This window comes from Podarcis filfolensis (assembly GCF_964270895.1).
Source record: "Podarcis filfolensis genome assembly, chromosome: 1".
In the NCBI taxonomy this organism is placed as follows: domain Eukaryota; kingdom Metazoa; phylum Chordata; class Lepidosauria; order Squamata; family Lacertidae; genus Podarcis; species Podarcis filfolensis.
This window is the reverse complement of record NC_139604.1, coordinates 46,359,119-46,383,979: the sequence shown is the minus strand read 5'-3', so window position 1 is coordinate 46,383,979 and position 24,861 is coordinate 46,359,119. Positions and strand designations below refer to the sequence as shown.

The window sequence follows — 24,861 nt, the reverse complement described above, 5'->3', positions numbered from 1 at the left end:
ATTAATTAAAATGAATCAGGCACCTTTCACACAACGGGCACAAAACCGTGAGCATCTGCATACAGAACTTAACCCTGCAAAGCACACGACCAACAGCCTTCAAGCCCAAGTGGGAAGTTTCTTCGCCTTCACGCCTTCCTCCACAACCCAGCCCCACCAAGCACTCTGCCACTTCAGCTTCCTCGCTCCCCCCTTCGGAAGAAACTCCGTCCCCAACTTTAATGCCTTTTTTTGATCTGAAAACCTTCATTCACCAAACAGCCGTCGCTTGGCGGGGTGGGGGGTGGAAATCCGCAAGAGCCGGGATGCGCCTTATTGATTGTGTGCAGTGCGCGCACAATAGAGGCAAGGAAGGAAGCTGTACACACACACAAAATCAAGGCAACGACCACAACCCCTAACGGGGAAGGAGCGCCCATCCACGCCACAATCTACCCCGCTTCCATTTTGGCAAGTTCCCCTCACCCCTTTCTCGCCTTGCACCCCCCCCCAGCTCTACACACGCGGCTTTTGTTCCCCTGCCGTCTCCTGCTGAGCCTCACGGTTCCTTTACCTGGAGCGCTTCGACTAGGATGTTTCGCCTCGCCGCTTTTCTTGCGCCCGCTCTCCGTCTTCGGCTCCAGCCGCTGCAGCACCTTGCGCGGCTGATAAGCGAGCCCTCCTCTTCCCCCTTCTCCTCCTCCTCCTCCCTCCTCCTCCCCAGCCGAGCTTGTTGCAGGCTGGCGGGCAGCCTCTGGTTTAGTCCGTCGCCACAGCAACCCCCGGCGAGAGGCGCGCGCGAGAGGAGCAGCGCCCGCGCTGATTGGGTAGCTGCGGCGTATATGCAAAAGAGGCGAAGGGGGCCGGGCCTGGGAAGGAGCTTCTTCGCCGGGGCGTGTCGTAGGCGAGCGTGAGGGATGCACCTGCTGGGATCCCACGGAGCTGCTGTTCCAGAGGGCGAAGCGGGCGGGGAAGGAAAGGGGTGCTTCCAAGGCAAGGGGAGGGCAAGGTTGCCCGAAAGGGGCTTCGCTGAGCCAAATGCTCGTTTCACTCCCAACCCATCCCCCCCACCCGGAAGCAGGTTTATGTCCACGGAGATAACGCCAGACAAAAGATTTAGGGAGATCTTATCTCGCGCAGAGAATGCCAGTCTTGAATATTTCCAGAGGAGGGGCTGTGTTGGTCTGCTGCAGCGGGGAACGAGGAACAAGTCTCGTGGCACCTCAGAGACTTCAACAAATTGACGGTGGCAAGAGGATAAGTATTCATGGGTTACAGAAAATGGTCCACAAAAAGCTTGTGCCAACGCCAGAATAAATTTGTGAGTCTTTTAAGGTGCCACAAGACTCTTTGTTATGATTCTCAAAGTTGAAGGTGCTACCACTGCTGTTTATGGATGCTTTTGGGACTTGGGAGTCCCAAAGGGCCAAGGTCATATGGGATTTTCATGAGGGACCGAATGAGCTGACATTCAGTGAAGAGAATTGCCAACAGGTTAGAGTTAGGTCAAGGTTTAGTCCGATTTTCCATATCAGCTGAGCTTCCAGTTCTGCAAAAAAACCCAATATACCTGAATATAGCGTAATTATTATTACTATATTAAGTTTGTGTACTGCCCTTCATCCAAAGATCACAGGGCGGTTCACAATAGGTTCATAATAGGCCAAAGGGAGCAATGTAATCCCCAAACAGGGTACAAATTCTGACTAAACAAAAGAAGTTTCTGACAAAGCTGTTTGACAGTGGCCTGGACTACCTTGGAAGGTAGTAGCCTCTTCTTCATTGGAGGTTTTTAAATAGTGGTTGAATGGCCATCTGTCAGAGATTCTTTAGCTTTCATTTCTGCAGGGGGTTGAACTAGATGACCATTGGGGTTCCTTCCAACTCTACAATTCTGATTCTTAGTGTCGTCATCTCCACAAAAAATCTGCACATGCAGCACTTTGCATAGTCTTTTGACCGATCCTGACCCAAGTGTTGTTTCTCAGTTGATAACACTATACTTTCTTTGACCCTGGGAGTAAAATGATACTGTGTTTTTAAAACATTGTATTTTATAATGCCTGATTTACTACGGGGCTGTCCAAAAACAAGGCACTGTTGCCCAGTAAGAAGAATATGTTATTTATGCATCCATTCTACCCCATTTACAAGACTCGAGATGGATTAGTGTCAGAACAGCATGTGTTAAACACCTGTTGAAAACAGAATATATGTGTTTTTTTAATGGAGCAACGTGACTTGTCCAGTCTGCTGTCAATGCAAAGGCAGTTATCACATCTAATCTATCCTTCATTTCTTTGAATATATATAAATACACCTAATTCTGTTTCCTGGAAGAAGAAAAACACCAGCAGTTTCTCAGTAAGCTTTGTGCATTTATTCACACAATAGCTGAGAAAGGATCTTTTGGGCTTGGAACCTACTGACATCAGTTTGACAGCCCACTGAGATATGTTAAAATAAGCTGCTGCCTGTGCTAACTTTGCTTTTCAGGGAGCCCTTTGTCACCACAGTTCTCTAGTTACTGGAGGTCTGAATTAAGGTGGGAAACAGGGTTTATTAGGAAAGAAGCACCAGGAGCAAATGACTAGATGATGTCAGGATTCTGCTTGTTCAGGGACAATAATCTGCCTGTTTGTTTAAAGTGATGGTTCTCCACTGTAGGAACCTGTGACGTATAGGACTCTTTTGCTTCCCCCACTTATCGAGATGAATTTTCCAAATGTGTTCTGTGGCCGTTTTGTCGCTTGAGGCCCTGTGTGCAGATGAATGGCTGTTATTTGTTATTTCTCTAATTTGTATCCTTCGACTGTAACAACATTGCCCCAGCCAAGCAGTATTATCTTAAGGTGGGAGGTAGGATGGGATGGGATGTGATTCAACAAATTGTTTCAATTCATCAAAACTCCAGAATTGTACAATAAATCTAAAATGGCCTCATGGGCCAGTTTGGACAGCAGGCTTATTCCCTTCCCTCACAGAATGTGTGCTACTCCGAGGTGAATGCATCGGAGATGACAGAGCCTCTGCTCTGAACTTTCTTGGCCTCTGATGGGCTCCTTGGGTGACCTCTGCACGAGGACTCTCAAATAAATCCTTTTTATTGCTGCTGCTGTTATTGTTGATAATTTATGAATAACTTTTAACGTGTGCACCAAGATTATTTACGAACATCACAAAAAGAAGCTAAAAATGGTTTTTGAAAACAGAACAAAAATAATTGAACACAAAATGCTCTGAGTTAATGTGGGATGTGTTTCTCATATTTTTGGAACTTGCAGGACCAGCTCTCCCAAAGACTGGGTGTATAAAGGATAAGGTGGTCTCTCAAGCAGTCTGGGCCTGAGCTGTATAAGGGCTTAGATGTCAGTACCAGAACCCTAAACTCGGCCTGGTAGCTGATTGACAGCCCATGCAAATCCTGCAAACAAGGTGTTATATGCTGGTGGTAGTTTGCCCCCACAGGCAGTGGGGCCACCACCTTCTGCATTAGCTGCAGCCTCTGAACCAACCTCAAGGGTAGCCCCACATAAAATACATTGCAGTAATTCAACAGTTGCATGGGCTGTAGTGAAGCTATCCCAGTCCAGGAGCAACCATAAAAGGCACTCCTAGCCACTAAGGACATCTGTACGTTCAGCGGCAAAGCTGGATGTAGGACCAACTCCAAACAATGTACCTGATCTTTCAGGGAGTGGAACCCCATAAAGGACAGACAAGTTACTGTTCTTAACCTGAAGCACCACTTTAGCTAATGGGGCCTCCTGCTGCCGCTGCGCCGCCGGATAACAATTTCTGTTTTCATCCTGAAGCAAAGTTCTTAACCTGAAGCACTATTTCTGGGTTAGTGGAGTCTGTAACCTGAAGCGTATGTAACCTGAGGTACCACTGTACTGATTTATTGGACCTGGGAACCTCTCACTCACAGAGCCTCCATCTTGCCAGGATTCAGACATGGTTTATTACACCTCATCTAGCCAACCACTACACCCAGACACTGGTCCAGGGCCTTCTCCAGATCATGTAATATTTGCCAATTACTCGTTCTTGCATTATTTTTACTCCAAACCCAAACAGGAAATCTGCCCTCCCTGATTCATACTAGGTTACAGGCAAATCTATGATTCTTAATTCACATTGATGATTTGTGACTTCAGAACTAGGAAAGTGATAAACTATTACTTCGAGTTAATGCAGAGTGAGAAAGGGGCACAGTCTCATTTCTCTTTTCATCTATATTCCACTCCTCTTTGGTTAGCCTCACTCTTTCTGGACTTGGGTGGCTTTCTCACAGTTCCTGCTAGAAAAAGGCTTACTTTCAGTAGTCACATTATAATGTCACTAAAATAACAATGACATCCATGCATCCTATCATATAAGGCTAGGCAACTGTAGCAACCAAAAACTGGGTGACTAAGCAGCCCCAAAAATGCATATTGCTGCAGATCCAATGAAATAAGTTATAGACCAAATCTGGTCCATGGGTCATAGGTTCCTCACTGCTTCTTTAAGGCAAGGACCAAGAAAGTAACTTTGACATTATAGTAAAAACTGTGTATTACAAACTGCATGTTAATAATAGGTCTCTGGCCTAAATACGGCTTTCTCAAAAGATAGTAGTCTTTCTAAAGCAGCAAACAGCATTTAATGGAAAAATGAGGTGACTTCTAAATTGTTTTGTGATATGATGGAACCTCAATAGTGGTTTTCTTGCAAACAAATAACAGTTAAAACATTGCTTGGACAGAGATATGTACATAGATTGTTTACAATGATATCTATTCTCTCACAGGGGACCACTCATTAAGATTAAGTTTAGAATCCCACTCAAATCAATTAAAAATTTCAACATTTAAATGGTGTGCATGAATAGAGCCCCAAAATACATACATTGAACGATGGAAATATGGTTGGAATTCTGTACTGGGAGGTTTGTAGAGCTCAAAAGCCAATGTGATTGTACTTAAACGTAAGTAAACCAACCCTGACCCAGCCCTCTGGCTGGTAGCAGAAAGCTGTTTTCAGCCATTAAAAGAGGTATCTTACAGGAGCAGAATCCCAAGATAAAATGGTAGTAGAGACCACACAGCCCTGGAGAGAAGTAGAGCCATGTTTATGCTGATGATAAATAGTCTTGTATGGTGAACTCCACTGACACTTAGGTACTTTTAATCAGCCATTGAAAAGGGGGGTTAAAAATGGAAATCCTATTATCTAGCAAACTGCATATTACAAAGGGGGAGTTCATAATCTAGTTCAATGGTGGTAAGTGGCAGAGGCCATTAGCATGACAATGAATGGACTTTTGGTGAGACAGCTCTATAATTCACCAGCTATTTAACACAGGCCAGGGGGTTCATTTCTTTAGAGGGAATGCATTATGCAGGACACCTTTGTGAACATCTCCCTGTGATAAAAAGATCCTATAATGAGGATAATTATGAGGAGTTGGGAATAGAGCACTGCACTGCAGTAAAAATTCATAAAACAAGGAAGTCCAGTGCAAAAGGTATGGCACACAGTATGGAGACAGAGAGAGCCTCGAGGGCAAAGTCAGGAGCAGCTCCTCCAATGTTTTCACATGTCCTAGAAGCAGGAAAACTCTAGGCTCTTCAAAGCTGTTTCCAAGCTGCTCTTGCAACACATTGCTGCACTGTTTTTAATGAGCATTGCTGATTCACTCTGTGCCTAGAATATGAAGTGGTGGGGAATAAGTCCATTATACAGGAGAAAGCCCAAAGTTTGACACAGTTCCACTTTAAGGTGGTAACTAAGCTACGGATTTGCTGGAGATAAAAAGCTACCCTCTCTCAATAGTATACAATTTAGAAAGATTAGCCCTGCACTGCCAGTGTCATCATATCACCGCCACACCTTTGTGTTTCATGACATTAGCTGCGGTGATGTCCCAATGTAGTAACAAATGTTATGCATCAAATCAAACTTGAGTGGAATCTACACACATATAAAAAATGTTCTGAAAATGCTTTTTTAAAAAGCATTTTAAAAATACATTGATTTTTCCATAAGGCTCACCATCACCATCTATTGTCACATTGTATACAGTCATACCTGGGGTTGAAGTAGCTTCGGGATGAATATTTTTGGGTTGCGTTTCGTGGCGTCCTGGAAGTAACGGAGCGCATTACTTTCGGGTTTCGCTGCTCGCGCATGTGCAGACGCTGAAAATGACGCGATGCGTATGTGCAGAAGCGGCAAAACGCGACCTGCGCACACACGCAGTCGCGTCTTACGTTTACTTCAGGATGTGAACAGGGCTCCGGAACGGATCCTGTTTGTATCCAGAGGTACCACTGTATTGCACTTAAAACCTTTTATTTGCGGCTGTATAGCTGAGTCCTTGGTCTTGTCTTGGTCTGTTAAAAAGGGACTTATTTGTAACAATTTACTATCCTTTAATAATACAAAGAAAAGAACATTGATAGTAGAGACGTGTATTTCCCAGCCACTCTATGTTAGAGGTGAGAAATCATGTTTAGAACCCAATTTGTCACCATGAGCTTATTCTGTAAATTCCTTAAAGATTCTACAATGGCACCAAAGAGACTGTAGGTTAACAGGGGTAGCTTCCCAAGTATACAATACAGAGAACAGACCTCCTAAAATCAATAGACTGCAATTACTCAAGTAAGTAGTGGGTCTACTCTGAGCATGTTGAGCACTGCATAAAGCAACAGCACATGGAACCTATCAATAAGATTCAGTAGATCAGCTAGCCCTAGAAAAGTTCTAAATGAGGGAAGAGAATATAGCTTATGCCATGCAAAATGCCTGGTAGTCGAAAGTCTGGCCATTTTTGTAATGCTTGAAAAACACTTCTGGTCATGAGAGTCTAGGCCTATAATTTAAAATGCAATCAGAGGCAGGATCTCATAAGGATTCCTCCATTAGTTTCTCAAACTATTTAATACTGCTTCTCTCAGACAAACTAACATAATAATAATGCTAATTCATTAAAACAAAAAAGTAAATTTCATAGCACATCTAAAGAAGATAAAACATGTACAAACTGGTTAATCAGAAGACTCAAAGCAGAATGGGATGATATTGTAAGTCAAGCGTGGGGAACCTCAGTCAGGGGGCAAGCCAAATGCAGCTCTCTATTGGGCTCTTTGCACTCTCCCTAGGCTACACCCTCTTCTCTGCAGGCCACACCCCCCACACTGGCCCTGCTTTGCACCTGAATGCTTTTGCCTGGCTGGAATGACCTCTTGAACTCTGATGATTGCTCTTGCTTGTCTAGATGCAAGATAGAGATGGGTGCTTGAATGTGTGCAAAAGCTAGCTTACTGTGCAGTGCTAAAGCTGGCATTGGTCGCCTCACACACTTTTGCATCTGGCTCACACACCATTGGCATCTGACCCTTGGAAGGCTACCTAGAAAAGGAATATGGACCTCAAGCTGAAAAAAATGCTCTAAGTCATAAGGGGACTGAAGATTCTCTCTGCTGACCCTTGCTTCCTTCCAGAGCTCCAAGGTTCTATTTCCTAGCCTATACATACACACAGCTAACTCCCCACAAAATTAAATTCAAAATCCCACTTTTTTTTAAACAATCCAACTGAATTTCACAAATATTTAAAATGTGAATTGTAATGATTTTCAAGTCATCTGAATGGTAAAATTTAGATATTCTGGTCAGAGGTCAAAATCTGCAAAACAGGAACTTGATAACAGATATATATATATATATATATATATATATATATATATATATATATATATATTGCATAAGTACAAACTCATCTTATTAACTAAATTTTTTGAAAAAATCAAATCATTTGGACAGCATTGGATGGACTGTTTGCCAGACCATCTTGGAATACTTTCTTTTTTCACAGAAGACATAGTCCAGACTATAACCTTGTTCATTCCAGATTATGTTTTGCTGCCACCAATGAACAAAGTTCCCACTTCAGCACTCAGATCTTCTGAGATAGCCTCTTCCTCTAAGAAGTCTTCTTCCAGCTTCTTCCACCATGGCCACCGTGTATATTTCAACATGGTGCTGTGGGATTGTTTGGCTTTGGCTACCACAGGAACTGATCTACTCATAAAGATATTCAGATCTTTCGTAGTGGATTCGGTTAGACTTGGAGCACCTGTGACAAAAGGAGCAAAAGAATCACAATTACTTTTTTTCTTAAAATACAAGGTTGATCATCTTGGGGCTATATTTCTTCCACTTTCCATTATTTTGAGTCTTCATGGGCCAGTACCAGTGGGTTTATCCCTTTCATTTTTGTAACCTAATTCTTCTATTTATAATTCAGTGAACCCATCTTCTGGGCACTACAATTAAAAACCAAATCTCAAACATGCTGGGAAAGTACATGCCACATATAGCTCACAATGGCAAAGGGAAATAAAAGAAGAACCCCAGCATACTGAACTTCATTTTGTTTTGTTTTGTGATACGGTAGAGGGTTTCTGCCCACACAGCAAGCAGAAGATTTCTGTAAAGTTTCCCAAAACACCTTTACACAAATACTCTCAACATTAACATCTTAAATGGGAACAAGACCAAAACTGCCATGGAATCAACAGGCTACATGGCTCATGAGTCACACAACCAAATATTATCTCTGGATGAGTGCTGTGGTGTCTACTATTAGCATGAATCAGCCCCGACACTCACTTTCATCAACATTTACCACAATATGGGAAGAAAATCAGAGCCAGGCTAAAATAATGGTGATGATGAGGTAGACACATACTCATTAGCTGGTCCACATCAGTGTGGACTTGGGCTAGCAATGCCTCTCTATGCTGCTCTGCTTTGCGATCCTGGCTTCTTTTCAACAAATACTGGGCCAGCTTTTCCTGAGCTTGATGATGAAGTTCCCTGCTCATTTCTTGTGACATTTCAGAAGCCTGGAGAAAAATGATAGTGCCGGTCACTGTTAGCGGTTATCAGCTTCAAACCTTTGTGGATGTCTACAGCACAACATTTGCATTTCTTGGGTACTTGTAAATCTAATGACTGTGCTGCTTCCTGTGTTTCCTCCCTGAAGCCATCGATCTATCACTGAATAAATTTAGTTTCCTAATTAGGATTCAGGAAGAAGCAAATTCCTATTATTATATTAATGGGGGAAAGGGAGGGGGGAAAGCACCAAGCAACACCCAATACCTTGTTTCACAGACCAAATAAAGAGGGACCAGTATATTTCTGATATATTCAGAGTTTACGTTAGGTAAACAGCATGGAACTCTAGGTAAAGGCTGTGTACTGATATAAACTTTTCAAGATTTGGCAAGTGATATTGTAGAGCCATCATTACCTCTACTACCCATCAATTTCTCTCTCTACAGTCAGGGCCTCTTGTCAAAGTAGTTTCGTAGACTTAAAAAAAATGGTTTGGGGGGGGAAGCTAACAGCAAAACTGGTACTGCTGCAACAGGTATGCACACAGGTCTCATAGGCACCTCCTGGCTGCAGTTGCTTGCAGCAGCAGCAGCACTATCGACCAGCAACATATGAAAGCAACAGAAGCAAAATACTAAAAAAAAATAAATCTGTAAACATACTGGCAGTCCTTGTGAAAAAATAAAAAGCCCAACTGCATTCCTGTTGACAACTATCTTCCTCAGGGCCCCCCAATTAAGGTTCTCCTATGAAGGTCATATTTCTCTGATCAGGAACACCTACTTTTTAAAGCTTTCCTTAAACACTTTAATATTAGTACCATAAAGGATGTGTGCATATATGTATGAGCACCCATGCAACCATTTGATAAGTGAAAAATGTTCAGGCATTTATGGAAACGAAACAGACTCACTAGTTCATGAGTTTGTGTGGAATTTAAAAAGCAGTTGCAATTAGGATAGGAGGCAACAGATTTCCCCCTCCCCACTGAGTTATTGCAGTTATCTAACTGCCAATGCTGAATTGTGGCTCCTGTCAAAGTAGTGATTAGGGGCAAAACATTCCTGTTGTTCTATGGATGTGGTCTTCAAACTGTGATCCTAGGTTACCCAGGTTTCTTGGAAATTACAGGGTCCTTCAGTGAGGAGACAGAGATGTGGCACTGATGCTTCCCTAAAAGGCAGCTTTTACCTGTCTTCACCATTACCTATCTTCTTCTGTCACGCACAGCTCCAGTGAGAGCTTTGCGCATGGTCAAGGCTAAACTAATGTCATGTGTGACCATGCCATGTGTAAACTGAAAGTGTGCCTAGACTCCACAGCAACATGCAGGGTTTCCCAGCATGTCTGTCAGCATTCCTTGGCCAACAAACGAATGTGAAAAGGTGCCCTAGCCAAAGGAGGAATGATGATGTACCGGGTGCAGTTTGATGTAGTCATTTACTTTTTGTTGCAATGATAGCCTCTGTTCATCAGAGAGGTGCTTGGACTGTTTCAAGAGAGAATAAGCTTTCCTTTTCCTTTGCTTTTCCAAGAACTTAAGCACCTGTGGAAACAAAAGTATTCAAGTAACACAATGTATTTATACAGTCAGAATTTTTACAGCGGGATAGTTTCTTGATGTCCTTCTGGTTAGCTTGGGAATCCACACACACACGCGCATGCGCGCGCACGCACACACACACACACACACACACAGAATAATTCATGAACAAATAGTATCTTGTATTCCATTTAAACTAAAACATTATTATAGTATTCTTGCTTTATGCAATAAAAAAAACAAGAGTGATTCTCAATTCAGTGCTCTGTCAACATGGAAATGAATACAAACCTTTAAGCTCAGATCTGTTACTTGAGTATCTAGTCCAGCACCCTCCTTTCTGCTGAGTTACGATGAAAGCCAGACCACTGAGAAATATGCATGTTTCTCCATTTGATTTTTTTTCTTCAGGCAGATACAACTCAGCAAGCCTCAATTTAGCTGGAGAATGTGGTTCTGCAAGTGCAGCTTCAAATAAGAGCTTGGCCTCCACAATGTCATCAAATTAAAGAATAATTTTATAAATTGGTAGGAAGGATTGGCCAGGGGGCGGCGGCGGGGGGGGGGATGATGAAGCTAGAAATGGTTTTCTAGGGTAATATTCAGCACTATGGTCTCAAGTCTTTGACAGCTTCTTCTAACAGGTTTTTAAAAGGGTTGTTCAGATTTTTGCAAATTTTTGCTATGAAGATTCTGAAGACTAATGCTCCAGCTTAATTTTTAAAGCAGCTGCTTATAGTAGACTATACTGGAAGCTTTGAATTAAAACATGAATGTTAACTGTTTGGGTAAATTTTATGTCATGGCAGCACTTGCTTGCATACTCACCGCTCTCTGAATGAGGACAGCTGCTTTATACTGCTTAAGAGACTTCTTTTGATGATGAAAATTTCTCCTTTCCCTAAATGCTCTCCAGTATCTTTGGATAGTTATGGCTGACTTCTCCTCCATTTCATGCATATGCTTATCTACCTGACCTAGGAGATAAAGGAGGCAAATTTCTGAATATGCTTGGGTTTCATGGGAGACTCAAGACAAGCCAGCTGGTTTCAAAAAAATTCAGCTCAAACAGCAGAAGCAGACCTTCTTCTAAACCAATATCCATATATGTTTGAGGACATTTTGGTAAGGGTGGCGATTTGTGGTCCAGCTGCTACACAGATGAGACCCTGTACCAAAGTCCAAGAGGAAATTATTCACATAGAGATCCTCTGGGGAAATTAAACTATTCACATTCAATGAGCAGTTCAGTTCCAAGCGTAGAATTGCATTCCTGACAAGGGGCCGCAATAGTTAATACTGAAAGAAATAGATAGAAGAAATTGCACAGGGAAACGAAGTGGATAGCTATCCTGCCCCAGGGTTTGATATTAAGGATGTTCCAGTACAGTTGTTACCTTCCAAAATGAAGGAAACAGAGAATGAGTGGGGGAGAAAGCACATAAACCTAAGGCAAAGAAATGATTCACACATTTACTGAATGAGCATCGAATTACATTCATTTCTCCCATCAACTTGTTCTAAGTATACATTATCACTATCTCCCCATAAGTCCTAAAGTGGCCCAAGGGAAAGATGCTGATACATCCTTGAAAAAATACCCGGCCATTTAAGGAAATGGCATCTTGTGCCTCAAATACTAAGTCTTAGGAAACAGAGTATGAATAGAAGTTTTCAACTAACAAGAAAGAATAAGGGAAATTTCTTTCTGCATGGAAAACGCCCTTCTTGCTACTATAATAACCATACCTGGATGAACTATTTCCAGTAGCGTAAGCTGTCGTTCATGGAACAGCCTCATGGCTCTCTGTCTCCGAAGCTGCAATTGTTGGCGGAGGTCCTCCTCTTCTTTCTGCTTTTTTAAACCTTGCAACTCCTGTTTTCTTTTAGCTCTACAGCAACAAAGTTTTAGAAATTACAGGGGGCAGAGTGTTCTACATTTAAACAGGTCTGCATTTCTCATGCAGATGGGAACATGTACCCCAATAGTCTCAAGATGCACATGTAGTGGTATGCACAAACATACTTTAAATCATGGCCTGGATGCTTAGTAGTGAAGCCTGAAATTCTGATTGGAACCAAAGATTGCGCTGAAATCTGGAAACCCATTACATGCGAAGTCTGCCCTCTACTGGATTTTCCAAACATGTGCCCGTTAAGATACCTTTTTAAAATGCATTTTATTATAGAGCAAACCCCTCTATACTTCTGCAATCAATTAGCTAATGTAGCACCAAGAAATTTGCATGCTGCTTAATATATTCTCACAGCAATGTTTCTGGCCAACACAATATTATGAGAGGGAAAGAATGTAAGTATCAGGGAACTTCAAAAACCTAATCTCTAGCACAGGTAGAGAAGTTACATAGATCAGCAAGCATGTTATTGGAGAAACTGCAGAAAGGGATGAGGGTCACAGTGACCTGTAGAGGCCACATGCAGGCACTGGGTGAGACCAAAAGAGAAAGCTGCCCCATGATCTGCCTTTGCAACCACCTCACCACCACTTTCTTTTTTCTTCTATAAGGGAAGAAAAGGGAAAGGAATGGGAGAACGGACAAGGGAGTGGGAGGAAGAAGGGCTCCATCACATAACCATCTGTTTGCATCCACAGGTTTGTAATAAACCAAAGGTCTTGCTTTACCTGAAATTTCTCTGCAAGATTATTACTGCTTTTGGAAGCTGCTTTAATCTTTTTCGCGTTTGAAATCCTCTCCATGCTGCTTGGATTACGCAAGCTGCTTGATGTAGTCTCTGAAATAAACAAGTCAGAGCAGTGCTTTTTATCTAGGAAAAACAGGTGCTAGTACTCACCATGGAGTTGTTACAGTAAGTACGACACTTTTTAACAACAATAAAAAGAAGCTGGTACTGCGTACCCTTGAGTACTCCCTGAAAAAAAGGACTGGGTCAGAGGATTATGCTCATTTCCCCATCGAGCACAGTGACAATATTAATACAACTTTAATGCTTTGCATGTCCCCCTTGCCCCATGTCAATTTAAACTATTCCTCGGTGGTGAGGTGGACAATGTCATACTATTATTTGCCAGAACAATTCCTGCGTAAATTCAAACTGATCTGCCTCTTTCCAGGTAATACAATACCTCAACTTTACATGATCCAAATGAAAACAAGAATTCATTTTTTAACAACCATTAGAAATGTTCTGAATATGCAAGCATTATCAGCCTGCCCAACGGAACAATCCACGCAATCATCTCAAGACAACATACAATTTAAACAGCTAACAACTGCTTTAAAAACCACAAAAACCACAGTTCAAGTCCTTTGAGAAAGGTTTGATCCCCTCCTCAACCACCAGCGTCCATTTCCCATTCTCAGAGTTGTCAAGTGACAACCTGAAAATCCCCCTGCACCAAAATATTCACTGATGAATTGGGAAAAGATCCATTTGCTCAGCTTTAGCTTGTGTGCCAGCTGCAGCTTTTCCTGGGCCATGCTGATCAGGCAAGTGTCACCCATGCCCTGCTCACATCGAGACTGCACTGCTGCAGGGGTTGTGGGGAAAAGTGTTTAGAAACTGACAGGGACAAAATTCAGCAGTCCAAGTGGTTTCTAGTGCTTGCTTTTCAGAACTTATTACATCAGCTCTTGTCCATTTGGACTGGCTTCAAATTCATTTGAGAGCACAATTCAAAATGTTGCTTATTACCTCTAAAGAGCTAAATAGCTTAGGACCAGGTTATCTGGAGTAGTGTTTCCTCCCATATGAAGTTACCTGTGCACTGTGTTCAACATGTGAGACCCTATTTCATCTTCTCCCACCTTCAGTAGTGCATTACCAGCTTCTGAGGTGGGGAACACACAGTGGACCCTCTGTGCTGGCACCTGGTCTGTGAACTCATTTCTGATAGATGTCTGTTGGCTCCCTTTCTCCCAAGCTTAACAATGGTAGCAAAGACTCTTATTCCACTGTGCTTTTAATCATACCTACTTATACGGTGATATGTCTTTAAAGTGGCTGCTTATGCCCTTTCATGCACTGTTTTAATGATTTAATTGACAATGTATTTTTGTATTTGAAAGCTGCAATAAAAGAGGGGGGGGTGTATGAGATTTATAAACTCTTAGAGGTGTTTCTGTGTTAACTGATCTATTGTACCTATAACATCTAGTGAATAGATGTTGGTTGGAGGCACTGAAATACACAGTAATATACTGATGAAACTTTAAGTACAAGCTACTTCCATCACATACAGAACTCAGTAAGATTTCCACCACACCTGTGTTTTGACAGCCTTGTAATTTTCTGAGCACAGCAAGTCCAAAAGCTGATTGAGGTTCCTGTCAAATCCTTTGCCAGTCCACTGCTTGCTTAGAAGGCTTTGTAGTCCTTAATCAGTGAGACACATCAAGATAAATATGCTGCTTTATAAGAAGCACAGTTAGTTTGCTTATCCTGCAGACACTGGGAAATTATAGTTGTACATGCCAAAGCAGGCAGTAGCATGATTTTTTCTCACAAAAACATGAATGGTGAAAAGAATGAACGAAGGGTTGATACAACTAAAGATGTTTACACCTGCAAAGTGAGGGAAAAGCCAGATTTCCCTTCAGCTGGAAAATAAGCTAACCAAGGGCCTTTTGGTGTATGAACTAGTATAATGCACACTGGCAAATGCATTTGTCCCAATGGTATAGAGTATTTTCAAATGTACACATAAAACATGTACAGACCTGCCATAAAATGCAATATTGAAATGGTTGCAATAGTGCTACAACTTTCTAGGCCATATATTTTGATGAAAAATCATATTAAAAATGGCAAAATACTCAATGCAATTAGTACCATGCAGGAAAAGACCAATTTCATATATAATGACAGCTCAAGTATGCTGTCCTGGTTTAATATAGAACCTACCAGGACAATTGTATTGACTGAACAAACTTGGCATTGGTAATTGGTGGCAGAATGGCAGCTTATGGCATTCACTTTTGGAAAATTTGGAGGGAGTGCACTATGTTTACCAAGAAGTAGTTGCTCTCAGATGTCACAAGAGGCACCTGGAATTAATCTATACATGCTGTAATTTTAAGGAGCCCAGGTACCAGCGAAATCGAATGGCAATGCAGAAAAAAAACTTATTTTGTTGCTTGTCAGTTTCATGGGCTAGCTTGGCTAATCAATTTCAGGTTGGCTTAACTTTATAGAAGACACTGACAGTGTTTACATGTAACATTAAACCAGTTTAGCACAGGGATGGGGAGCCTGAGGCCCTCCAGACCATGTTTGGTTCCAACACTCATCCAGTTTAACCAGCATGATCAATGGTCAAAAATGATGGGCACTGTGGCCATCCAGATGATGTTGGACTCCAGCTTCCCCACTGTTGGTTTAGCACTATATATCTGAGCATAAAGGAGCCCACATGAAGCATTAGACTCAAGCACTAGACCATCCCCCTAAATGGCTGGGAGGAGGAATAAATGATGATTCAGTTTCGCTTTAGCCAATTCCTGGCTTGTCCTTATGTGCAAACCAGGAATCCTGGTGTTAAATAAACTCTAGTCAATGTAAAAGAAGCCACCTTAAAAACATGAGTTACAAAGCAGGCTTGTTAACAACTTAAGAATTTATTTTAAACCTGGACTCCTGGTTTTTGTGTTAATGACAACCCATTAAGTGAAAACAAATTCTGTTTTATTCTTCTAGCCTTACAGAAGGTGGGAGGGGAAGACTAGTTGAACTCAAGCCTTTACTCGGCCTTGCAGAGGCTCATGCTTATAATGTTACATCATACAATGTATGGCTTAGCATTACTGGCAAATGTGCCTATTGATTTTCCTGTGCAGTAAAAGTAGTGCAACATCAGATGCAGTTATTTTGTGAAAACGTTTGTACCAAGCATAGAGTTGGATCCACATTATGTTACTTGAACCTAGGTCCCATTCAATTCTGGATCCAACCAATAGGATTTATGCTTATCTGAGAGCAAGTCCCACTGACATCCATGTATGGAACTTTAAGTTTTCACATTCAATACCTTTTAGAATTGATACACAAGTTCTAGGCTGTACAAAGTATACCTTTGCTTTTGGAATTACAGTGGGCCTTGACTCTGAAGGGCTAATCAGTGCCAGCGTTACTACAAAATTCTTCCCAAGTCTGAGAAACAGAGTAACAAACCTTTGTAGCGGGTAGCGAATGTTGTCACAAGTTGGGCATCAGACTGTGCAATCAAGAGTAACAGCTTTATAGCTGCATTTCCTATGACAGGATTGATGGAAGACGAAAGCTTGTAAACAAGCTCATTTAAAATGCAGTGCAGGGACTTTTCAGCAACTTGAAGTAACACAGCACTGACATAACAAGAAAAAAGATGGAATGATACTGGAATCTATTCAATGGTGCTGGAGGGGAGGGGAAGGTAAGCAGATTACAGTAGCTAGCAAGTATTGCACCAAACCCTTTAGTAACTTTAAAATACAACTGTAGTGATGCTTAAAGGTTGTAAAAGGGATTTCACTTAATAGTATTGACAAGTAATCAAAATGGATCACACAGAAGTTTTGCTTGGGTTGACTCTGGTTGTACTGGCTTTCATTATATTGAGATTCTAAGCTACTACAGTGGAACCTTGGTTCTCGAATGGCTTAGTTGATGAACAAATTGGCTCCCGAATGCCCAAAACCTGAAGTGTTCCAGTTTTCAAATGTTTTTCGGAAGGCGAACGTCTGACGTGGCTTCCGCTTGAGTGCAGGAAGCTTCTGCAGCCAATCGGAAGCCGCGCCTTGGTTTTCAAACATTTCGGGAGTTGGGCGGACTTCTGGAATGGATTAAGTTCGACAACCAAGATACCACTGTATATTCAAGTGTTCTAAACTGCTCTGAGTGGACCAATCTGAGAGGTTCTCTGTACAAGAAAGGCAGGATGCAATATTTAATAAATAAATGCACACAATAAAATTAATAAATACAGGCTAAACCGATAGGTGGTCCTCCAGAGAGAAGAGGATATGGCTGTTGGTTAGACAATATTAAAAGTCGCCTGCCTCTTGAGGTAATGCATTATAAAACATTCCTTCTAAATTTGGAATCGTAACCATTTGGTGCAGAAAGAAAGGACCCCTCAAGGTGTATGAATCTATATGGTATCTCTACTTAAGTCAAAAAAAAGATACTGTTATAGCAGGAGGTCGTGCAACATGTGCAGCAGTTAATGGAATGGAAGAGTTTGTCACTTATCACTAACATATTACAAAAACACGCCTTGGCACACACCTGAATTCAGCACAGCAATGTCACCTGCTAGCTAGAGGGAATAATAGATTGACTGCCTTGAATGGGAAAGAAATGGGAAACTCCCATAATAAAAGCATAATCTTGAAGATGATGTGAGAACACTCTACCATCAAAGGGTAATTAATGCACAATAAACTGCTCAAAAAGGCCTTTGCTTTCAGAATCCTGGACGCTTCCTATGAACGATCATGAAGTTCTACGGATGATATTTATGTGGTTATCTTGAACTAAAACAGTCACTAGGAAACCACCTGTCATTCTTCTGGAGCTTTTACTGTGCCTTTAACTCTCTCCTGGCAGTATCTCTTGCTCATGTAAATAAATTCAGAGAAGTGATTAGCACTGTATGATAAACTTAAAGATATATTAAGGGAAATGTTTAAATTAAGGTCTATCAGTTACCTATTGACTCTTAAAATATTCTGCAACACAGACATCATTATGGTTGAAGTTTCAACATCGTCCGTCATCAGCAGTTGCTGGAAGTGTCTATTCTGAAGCACTAGGGGAAAAAACAGGAAGAAAACTCAAGCCATGAAGCAATATCCATGAATTTGTAGTTTTACCAAGGAAAAACACAACAGTTATCTACAAGCAGATCACAAAAGGGGGAAATATTTCACCAGAAACCGCTATGCAGCTATAGTAATGATCTTTCAGATCTTTCTTCCCTTACCATTTGCTGTTAGCTGAATTAATCCGCCACACAGCCAGCAGATGGCATCAGTTACTGTTCTGAAACAGTGTAAAAATTCATTCCTCTCTTCATCCTTCACAAAAAAGCAAAAATTAAGATTATAATTCCTGAAACATTACTTTGAAAGCAACTTATTCTGAAGTTATATACTTGCTGAGCAGGATAGTTAATTCTGAAACTCCCTCCATCCAAACTTCATCAGTCTGAGGTCTGGGAACTCCTTTGCCGATCACCATTGGTGGACAGATGCAGCTTTTAAAAACTTAAAACAATTTTTCTACTGGAAAACCAGTTGGTTCCATGGGTCAGTAATGCTACTACTGTAATCTGATTCATCAAATCCACCAACCTTTTTGGAATGCTGTGAATTAAAACTTTCAACATTTAGTTCAACTTTTGTTGAAATGCTGCTTTAAGAAGAAAGCATCTACACCACAATATTTGTCCTGGAGGCATGTCATAATTCTGCTTGCATTTTTTTTTATATTCAATAAACTATTAGTGATTTAACTTTTACTGGCGCTGGTCCAGTATCCCTTGCTGTCAACCATGGCATCAAACAATATCATAAGAGGACAAAGCTTCCTGCTGTAATATAGTTGTTCTGAGTCCTGATTCCACAGAAGATATGCCCTTGATATTTGGTATGCAAGGCGCCTGGAGTTGGGGGGCAGGGCGGGGGAAGCCTGAATAAATCAACTATTCAGCATGTTAACATGTCAAGAACTTACAAAACAGTTCCACTACACAACCTTAAGCCGTTCAGCCTGAATACCTTGATCGCTCGGATGAATCGTGCTTGCAGGCGCCTTCCCAAGAAGAGGAGATTGTCTGCTGCAGAAGGAAGTAGCTTATTGTAAAACTCCTCTAGTTCTTCTTTTACCTCAAGGCCCACACAACACTGGCTGAGAAAATAAACACACATACATTTTAGCAGTTTGCAGGTAATGCTGTAATACACCCAGGCTAATACACAGTCACACAATGATTTCAAGAAGGGTGGGCTAGAGGCAATTCAGGAATAAAATTTGTGTAACCATGGAAGAGTTTACCTTAGTATCTCTGCTATCTGGGCAGCAGTAGTCCAGCCTCCAAGCACTCTTGTATAATCTTGCTTAAGGACTAATGTGCAGTATTGAACCAGATCGTAGTAGTACAAGTCTTGTTTAATTTTTTTTAATTCTTTGCTGCCAGGCGGTGCACTATTTAAAATATCTAGGGAAGAAAAAGAAACCAAAACAGATGGACCAGGAGCTTGGGTGACAAAATTATACTTTCTCAATTATAGCATGTGACACTCAAGTACCCTTCTACTCTGAAAGGGAGTATAATATCAAGAAAGATTAAGTGAGCATGAGACAATGTGGAACCCCAACTACCATCTTGTCATTACTGCAACACTGATACAGAGGCAATTGCCAGCTAGGAAATCTATAAAACAAACAAACGATTCATGCGTAGAACGCTTACAGAATACATTATAGATGGATAGAAAAAGATGGGCAAAGAAGTCAGTGGGATGGCGCAAAGGAGAATTAAGAAACGGTGGAGATGCAAGTATGATGAAAAATAAGGTGGCTTATAGAAGACTTCCTTGTTTTGCACTACTAGAATTACTAGACTCCGGCCACAAAGACTTCCTTTACTAGAAAGTAGCCCTCTAGCAACTGACAGTTCCTCTAGCTATAATGCTGCTGCAGTTCATCAGCAGTCTCTCTCCAGAATGTATATAAGACTTGCTTATAAGTAGGAGCAACTCTTACCATAGAGATTTTAAGAATGCAGAAACAGGCCCATGCGGGGGGGGGGGAGGTGTAAACAGGTGCAATTGTCCCAGGCCTCAGAGGGCCAAGGTGTCAGGGGACCCTGCTAGGGGCCTGCTGGACTTACAGTGTCATGCCAAAACCTTTATTCTACACAAGCCTGCACAGAAGTCCCATTCTAGCTCAAACATAACAAACATACATACAGCTCTCAGTTCTTCCCTTCATCCTTAATCCTAGTTCTTGTGGCACAGCACCTCTTTGGTTCCATTTCCCTACTTTTGCCTTTCAACATTCTATTCCGTGTTAAAAATAATGCAAATTAGATATACTCGTTAAAATTGGCCTAGTTTGCATATAGTCTCTTATGCGCTGGGTACACACATTTCCAATGACAGGCAGTGGAAGGCGGGGAGAGGAAAGTTTATATATTCATAGAGAGGGAGATTGTTTCTATAAACACATATACTCTGTTATATCACCCTATAACAAGATCTCAAGGAGGTCCATGACCCCTGTCAAACAGCAATATCATTTATACAGCTGCCATATTGAAAAATGACAGAAAAGAAACTAACCATCTCCTATAGATGAGTTCCTTTTCCTCTGTTGGCCTCAAATCAATAATTATATTTGGAAAGACTTGCAGAAAATATAAAATGTGCACATATAGACTTTGTAGAATAGTGAATCTCAATAGTTCAGATAGAGTTTAACGAGTAGTGAAAAACAATTTCATTTATAGTTTAAGAATCTCAACACTTGAAACTATTTCATCACAGGTCTGAAAGAACTCAACCTATTTACCTTTTAACTTCAGCAGCAGCACAGGGACATCCTGATCAGGGCTTTCAGTAGCCTGGGAAGCCAGGGACAATATTCTGGAATCCACTGATAATGGCTTCATTTCATCCAAGCCAACTATATTTTAATATGAAAGAAAGAAGAAAAGAGACAAAACATTTGACTTCAGCTATGGAAGAGAGCACTGATGTTTTATAGGAAGTGAACAGATAAATAAAAAACAGTTCAACAAAACAGATGCATCTAATAAAAATGCATCTAATATGATAAAATCCACACTGGATAACCATAGGAGGATGTGTTCCAAAGACAAACCAATTTTAATAGCAGATTCATAGAATATGCCTCTTCTACTCTAAATGACATCATGTGTTTTCCCACAGCTAAGCTAGAAAACATAGTTTAATAATTGACATCTTAGCCCAAAGCCCCAGGCCCACTCCCTGGCACTGCCGGTTAGTTGATTTCAAATAAATCTGTGTGAAACACTTTTGCCTGATACCCTGCAGAGCTGTTGCCAATAACAGTAAACAGACCTGGCCTAGATGGCTCATTGGTCTGACTGTGGGAGCCAGCTCCTCATACCTTTATTAAGCCATCATATGGAGCTGTTATTAGTAGGTGACTGCAGTGCTTGTCAAAACTGGGACAAACTGGAAGGTGGCAAACTACTCACTTTACAAATACCAGCTTGGTTGGTCCCATTGACTGATTCCTAATGGGCTATAGCTGGAAATTATTAAACAGAAGAAAGCAAACAAAAAGCCCACAAAGTAAAAAAAAAAAAAGCACCTCTTCATGATTTTATGGCTATCCAGAGTTGGTAGAGGGGAGAATCATAGCTTGGGAAACAATTGGGTATAAATATTTGTGAGCAGAGAAAATATCTAGGACACTTGAGAAATATCTGCTACTCTGGCCATAGATGACTGAAGTGAGACTTTTCATTTAACAACTACTAGCTGGTTGAGTATTCTTTATGAAAATTTGTTTGCAGTGCAGTAACACTGTTGAACACCAAGGTATCATAATGAAACGTAGTATACATTGCCCAGGGGACAACTCTCTGTTTCTTCTTTCAGTACCAGCTTAACTCCCACACCTGTTTCAAAGGGAAAAGAAAATGAAAAATGCAACACAACGTACTGAGGCACTAGAATGGCAACTGGCATGCATTTACAATACACACTAAACTATTTATTTATTTATTCATTCATTCATTTCATTTACCGGTATATACCAACTTTTTCTTCCAGTGAGCTCAAGGTGCTGTATATGGTTCTCCTTCACCCCATTTCATCTTTACAACAGTCCTGTGAGGTAGGTTAGGCTAAGAAGGAGTGATTGGCCCAAGTTCACCCACTGGGCTTCATGGCTCAGTGGGGATTTGAATCCTTGTCTCCCAGGTCATACTCCAGCACTCAAACCATTATGCCACACTGGTTCTAGTCTAGTTTTACTACAAACTCCAGTTTGATGTCACCCCCTCCACATTTGTGTATTTCCCTCCTCAAATGATTAACGATCAAGAGTATAGCGATAGTTCCCAAGCCCACATGCTAGAAAACAGTGCTGTACAGAAGAGCGAGATTTGTACACATAGGCTTCTCCTATGATATGGAACTCTGTGCAATGAGGAATCCACACCACAAGGGAGCTGATTTGACACATGGAGCACTCTCCCTTCTATGCATGAGCAGCAGTGGAGTGCGAACAGGTGCAGGCACAATCCCATTGCACGTGATCATAAATCACATGAATGAACACACAAACAGGACACAAGTGTCAAGGGAAACAAAACTCTGCGATACAGAAAGGCTGATGGATCATAATGAAAACTGATGCACACATTCACAGCTTGCTGCTGTTTCAAGTACAAAGTTCAGCTCAGCCTCCACCCCACATTTCCAAAAGGGAAGAATGGGCAAATGTAGGAAGCTGCTTTATGCAGTCAGATCCTTAGCTCAGCATCAGCTCAGCATTGTCTACTGATGACAAAAACCCTTCAGGGTTGTTGGTTTTTTTACTAATGAGTCAGGATTAAACCTCAAAATGTATGCCTGTAATACAACTTAAGAAGAAGCTGCTGGATAAAACCGATGGTCTATCTGTTCCTAAAGCGGCTAACCAGATTTATTTATTTAAGATAAATAATGCATCCTTCTGAGGGGACTTACAAAGGATAATTTCATATGCATAGTAGGTACGTTATGCTTCCAAATGATCTACAGAATCGGAATTGTAGAGCTGGAAGGGACCAAAGGGTCAGCTAGTCCAACCCCTTGCAACACAGGAATACATAGAGCAATCCACTCATAATGCTTCCAAGGCAGGCCCCCAATGCTCTTTCCTTTTCTAATCCACCTCTGTGCCTATTCACCAAAGTAGTTCCCAGCTCCTGGAGCCAGTGTGGTGTAGTGGTTAAGAGCGGTAGTCTCCTAATCTGGGGAACCGGGTTCGCATCTCCGCTCCTCCACATGCAGCTGCTGGGTGACCTTGGGCCAGTCACACTTCTGTGAAGTCTCTCAGCCCCACTCACCTCACGGAGTGTTTGTTGTGGGGGAGGAAGGGAAAGGAGAATGTTAGCTGCTTTGAGACTCCTGAAGGGGAGTGAAAGGCGGGATATCAAATCCAAACTCTTCTTCTTCTTTCTACACCTTCGCTCACCCATGTTCCACCTGCCTCCTTGGATATCCCAATGTCTCAGTCCACTAGAATTTGTTTGAAGAATGGAATGATTCTGTATGTTGAACAGCCCTCCCCTTTTGACTTTCTGTTATCCAAAGCCCTTCTTATCTGCACTACAGCAAGCAATAATCAAGGCCATGAAGCTTGATCTAAGCACAATGGAGAGAATCCTGCTTCTCCTTGTCTTAGCTTCAAAGACAGCTGTGGGCAGCTTCAGAGAGGGGGAACTGTCAGCTGAAGCAAGACGAAGGTGTCCAACTGCTGTCTCCCTTGCTGTTGGTGGCCTCTGCGCCTGAAGTTGGTTACCTCTGAGAAGACCAAGCAGGTCAGGAACACACTCCTCTTCATGTTCCCCAGCGTGGGTGTAGCCAAGCAGGGGCGGGGGGGGGGAGCAGCTGCCCCTCTCAGATCAAGTAAACCAGTAGAAATACTTAATTAACTGACCAATCAGATCAGTCCTGCCCCCCCAAATACTGGCTACGCCCATGTTCCTCAGCAACTATAATTCAGAGACATACCACCTCAGAGTGGACAGCGGTCATGACCAGCAGCCACTGAGCGCCTTATCCTCCGTGCATTTGTCTAATTCCCTTTTGTAGCTTGTCCGAGTTGGCAACTATCACTATGTGACGCGGTAGTAGATGCCATAGTTCAACTACCGGCCTTGCGAAGATGCATCACCCTGGATGATTCACATGGCAGAAGAGAAGTCAGTGTGCATGTTCAGGGCACCGTCCCGAGTCCCAAGCACAAAACTGAGGTTTGATCCTCCAAAAACCTTTCACAGGTTGTTAAGAAGGCCTCTCAAACACTGCGCCCTTTACCAGATTGTTCACAATGAACAGCCTCACTGTCCGCCCATTACCCATAAACTTCACGCCCCCGCGGAAACCCCGACCATTACCAGCCCCCTCATCCAAGCGCCTCCTTCCACAACCGGAAGGACTAATGCGGGTCTCCTTACTCACACGGCCAGTTTCACGGCTGAGGTCACGAGGGCTCCTGCCCAATAGGAACGCGAACCTGGGCGCGAGGAAGCGGCAACTGTCCCGCCGGCACGCGCTTCGCCAACCGTCCCTCCGCCCTTATTTGCATATGTTCCCTCCCTAACGCCTCGCTCGAACTCCAGGAGGCTCGGCAACAGGCGGCAGCATCCCCTCACCCCACTGTCACTAGTGACGGACGCTTACGGTGGGCGTGACTAAGGTGCGTAGCTGCAGCCAATAG

At 42.1% G+C, this 24,861-nt stretch overlaps 2 protein-coding genes across 7 annotated transcripts in view; both read right to left on the bottom strand.

Moving 5' to 3' along the window:
- LOC310748762 (uncharacterized protein) overlaps positions 1-721 on the bottom strand; it is a 69,990-nt gene extending 69,269 nt beyond the window's left edge. The window contains exon 1 of one of the 2 annotated variants that reach the window (XM_083584621.1): positions 554-721. The gene's annotated coding sequence lies outside the window, so the exon portion shown is untranslated. The remainder of the gene's footprint in view (positions 1-553) is intronic. The other variant, XM_083584622.1, reaches the window with a different exon arrangement.
- A 7,005-nt stretch (positions 722-7,726) lies between these two features.
- Positions 7,727-24,848, bottom strand: IQCB1 (IQ motif containing B1). 5 transcript variants are annotated; one of them, XM_083585459.1, is made up of 15 exons: positions 24,075-24,600; positions 23,602-23,804; positions 20,950-23,344; positions 19,432-19,594; positions 19,155-19,284; positions 18,359-18,452; positions 18,085-18,184; positions 16,567-16,739; positions 14,663-14,772; positions 13,061-13,170; positions 12,166-12,308; positions 11,245-11,393; positions 10,291-10,419; positions 8,722-8,878; positions 7,727-8,106 (listed from the first exon to the last, which is right to left on the bottom strand). In XM_083585459.1, the coding sequence occupies exons 3-15, from the start codon at positions 21,047-21,049 to the stop codon at positions 7,883-7,885; spliced, it is 1,782 nt and encodes a 593-aa protein (XP_083441585.1). In that variant the 5' UTR covers positions 21,050-23,344; positions 23,602-23,804; positions 24,075-24,600; the 3' UTR covers positions 7,727-7,882. The 5 variants fall into 5 exon arrangements, with proteins under 5 accessions (XP_083441585.1, XP_083441583.1, XP_083441584.1 ...); XM_083585457.1 differs by lacking the exons at positions 23,602-23,804; positions 24,075-24,600 and adding an exon at positions 24,603-24,848 and having other exon boundaries at positions 20,950-21,063; XM_083585458.1 differs by lacking the exon at positions 23,602-23,804 and having other exon boundaries at positions 20,950-21,065; positions 24,392-24,531.
- Positions 24,849-24,861: the final 13 nt, after the last annotated feature.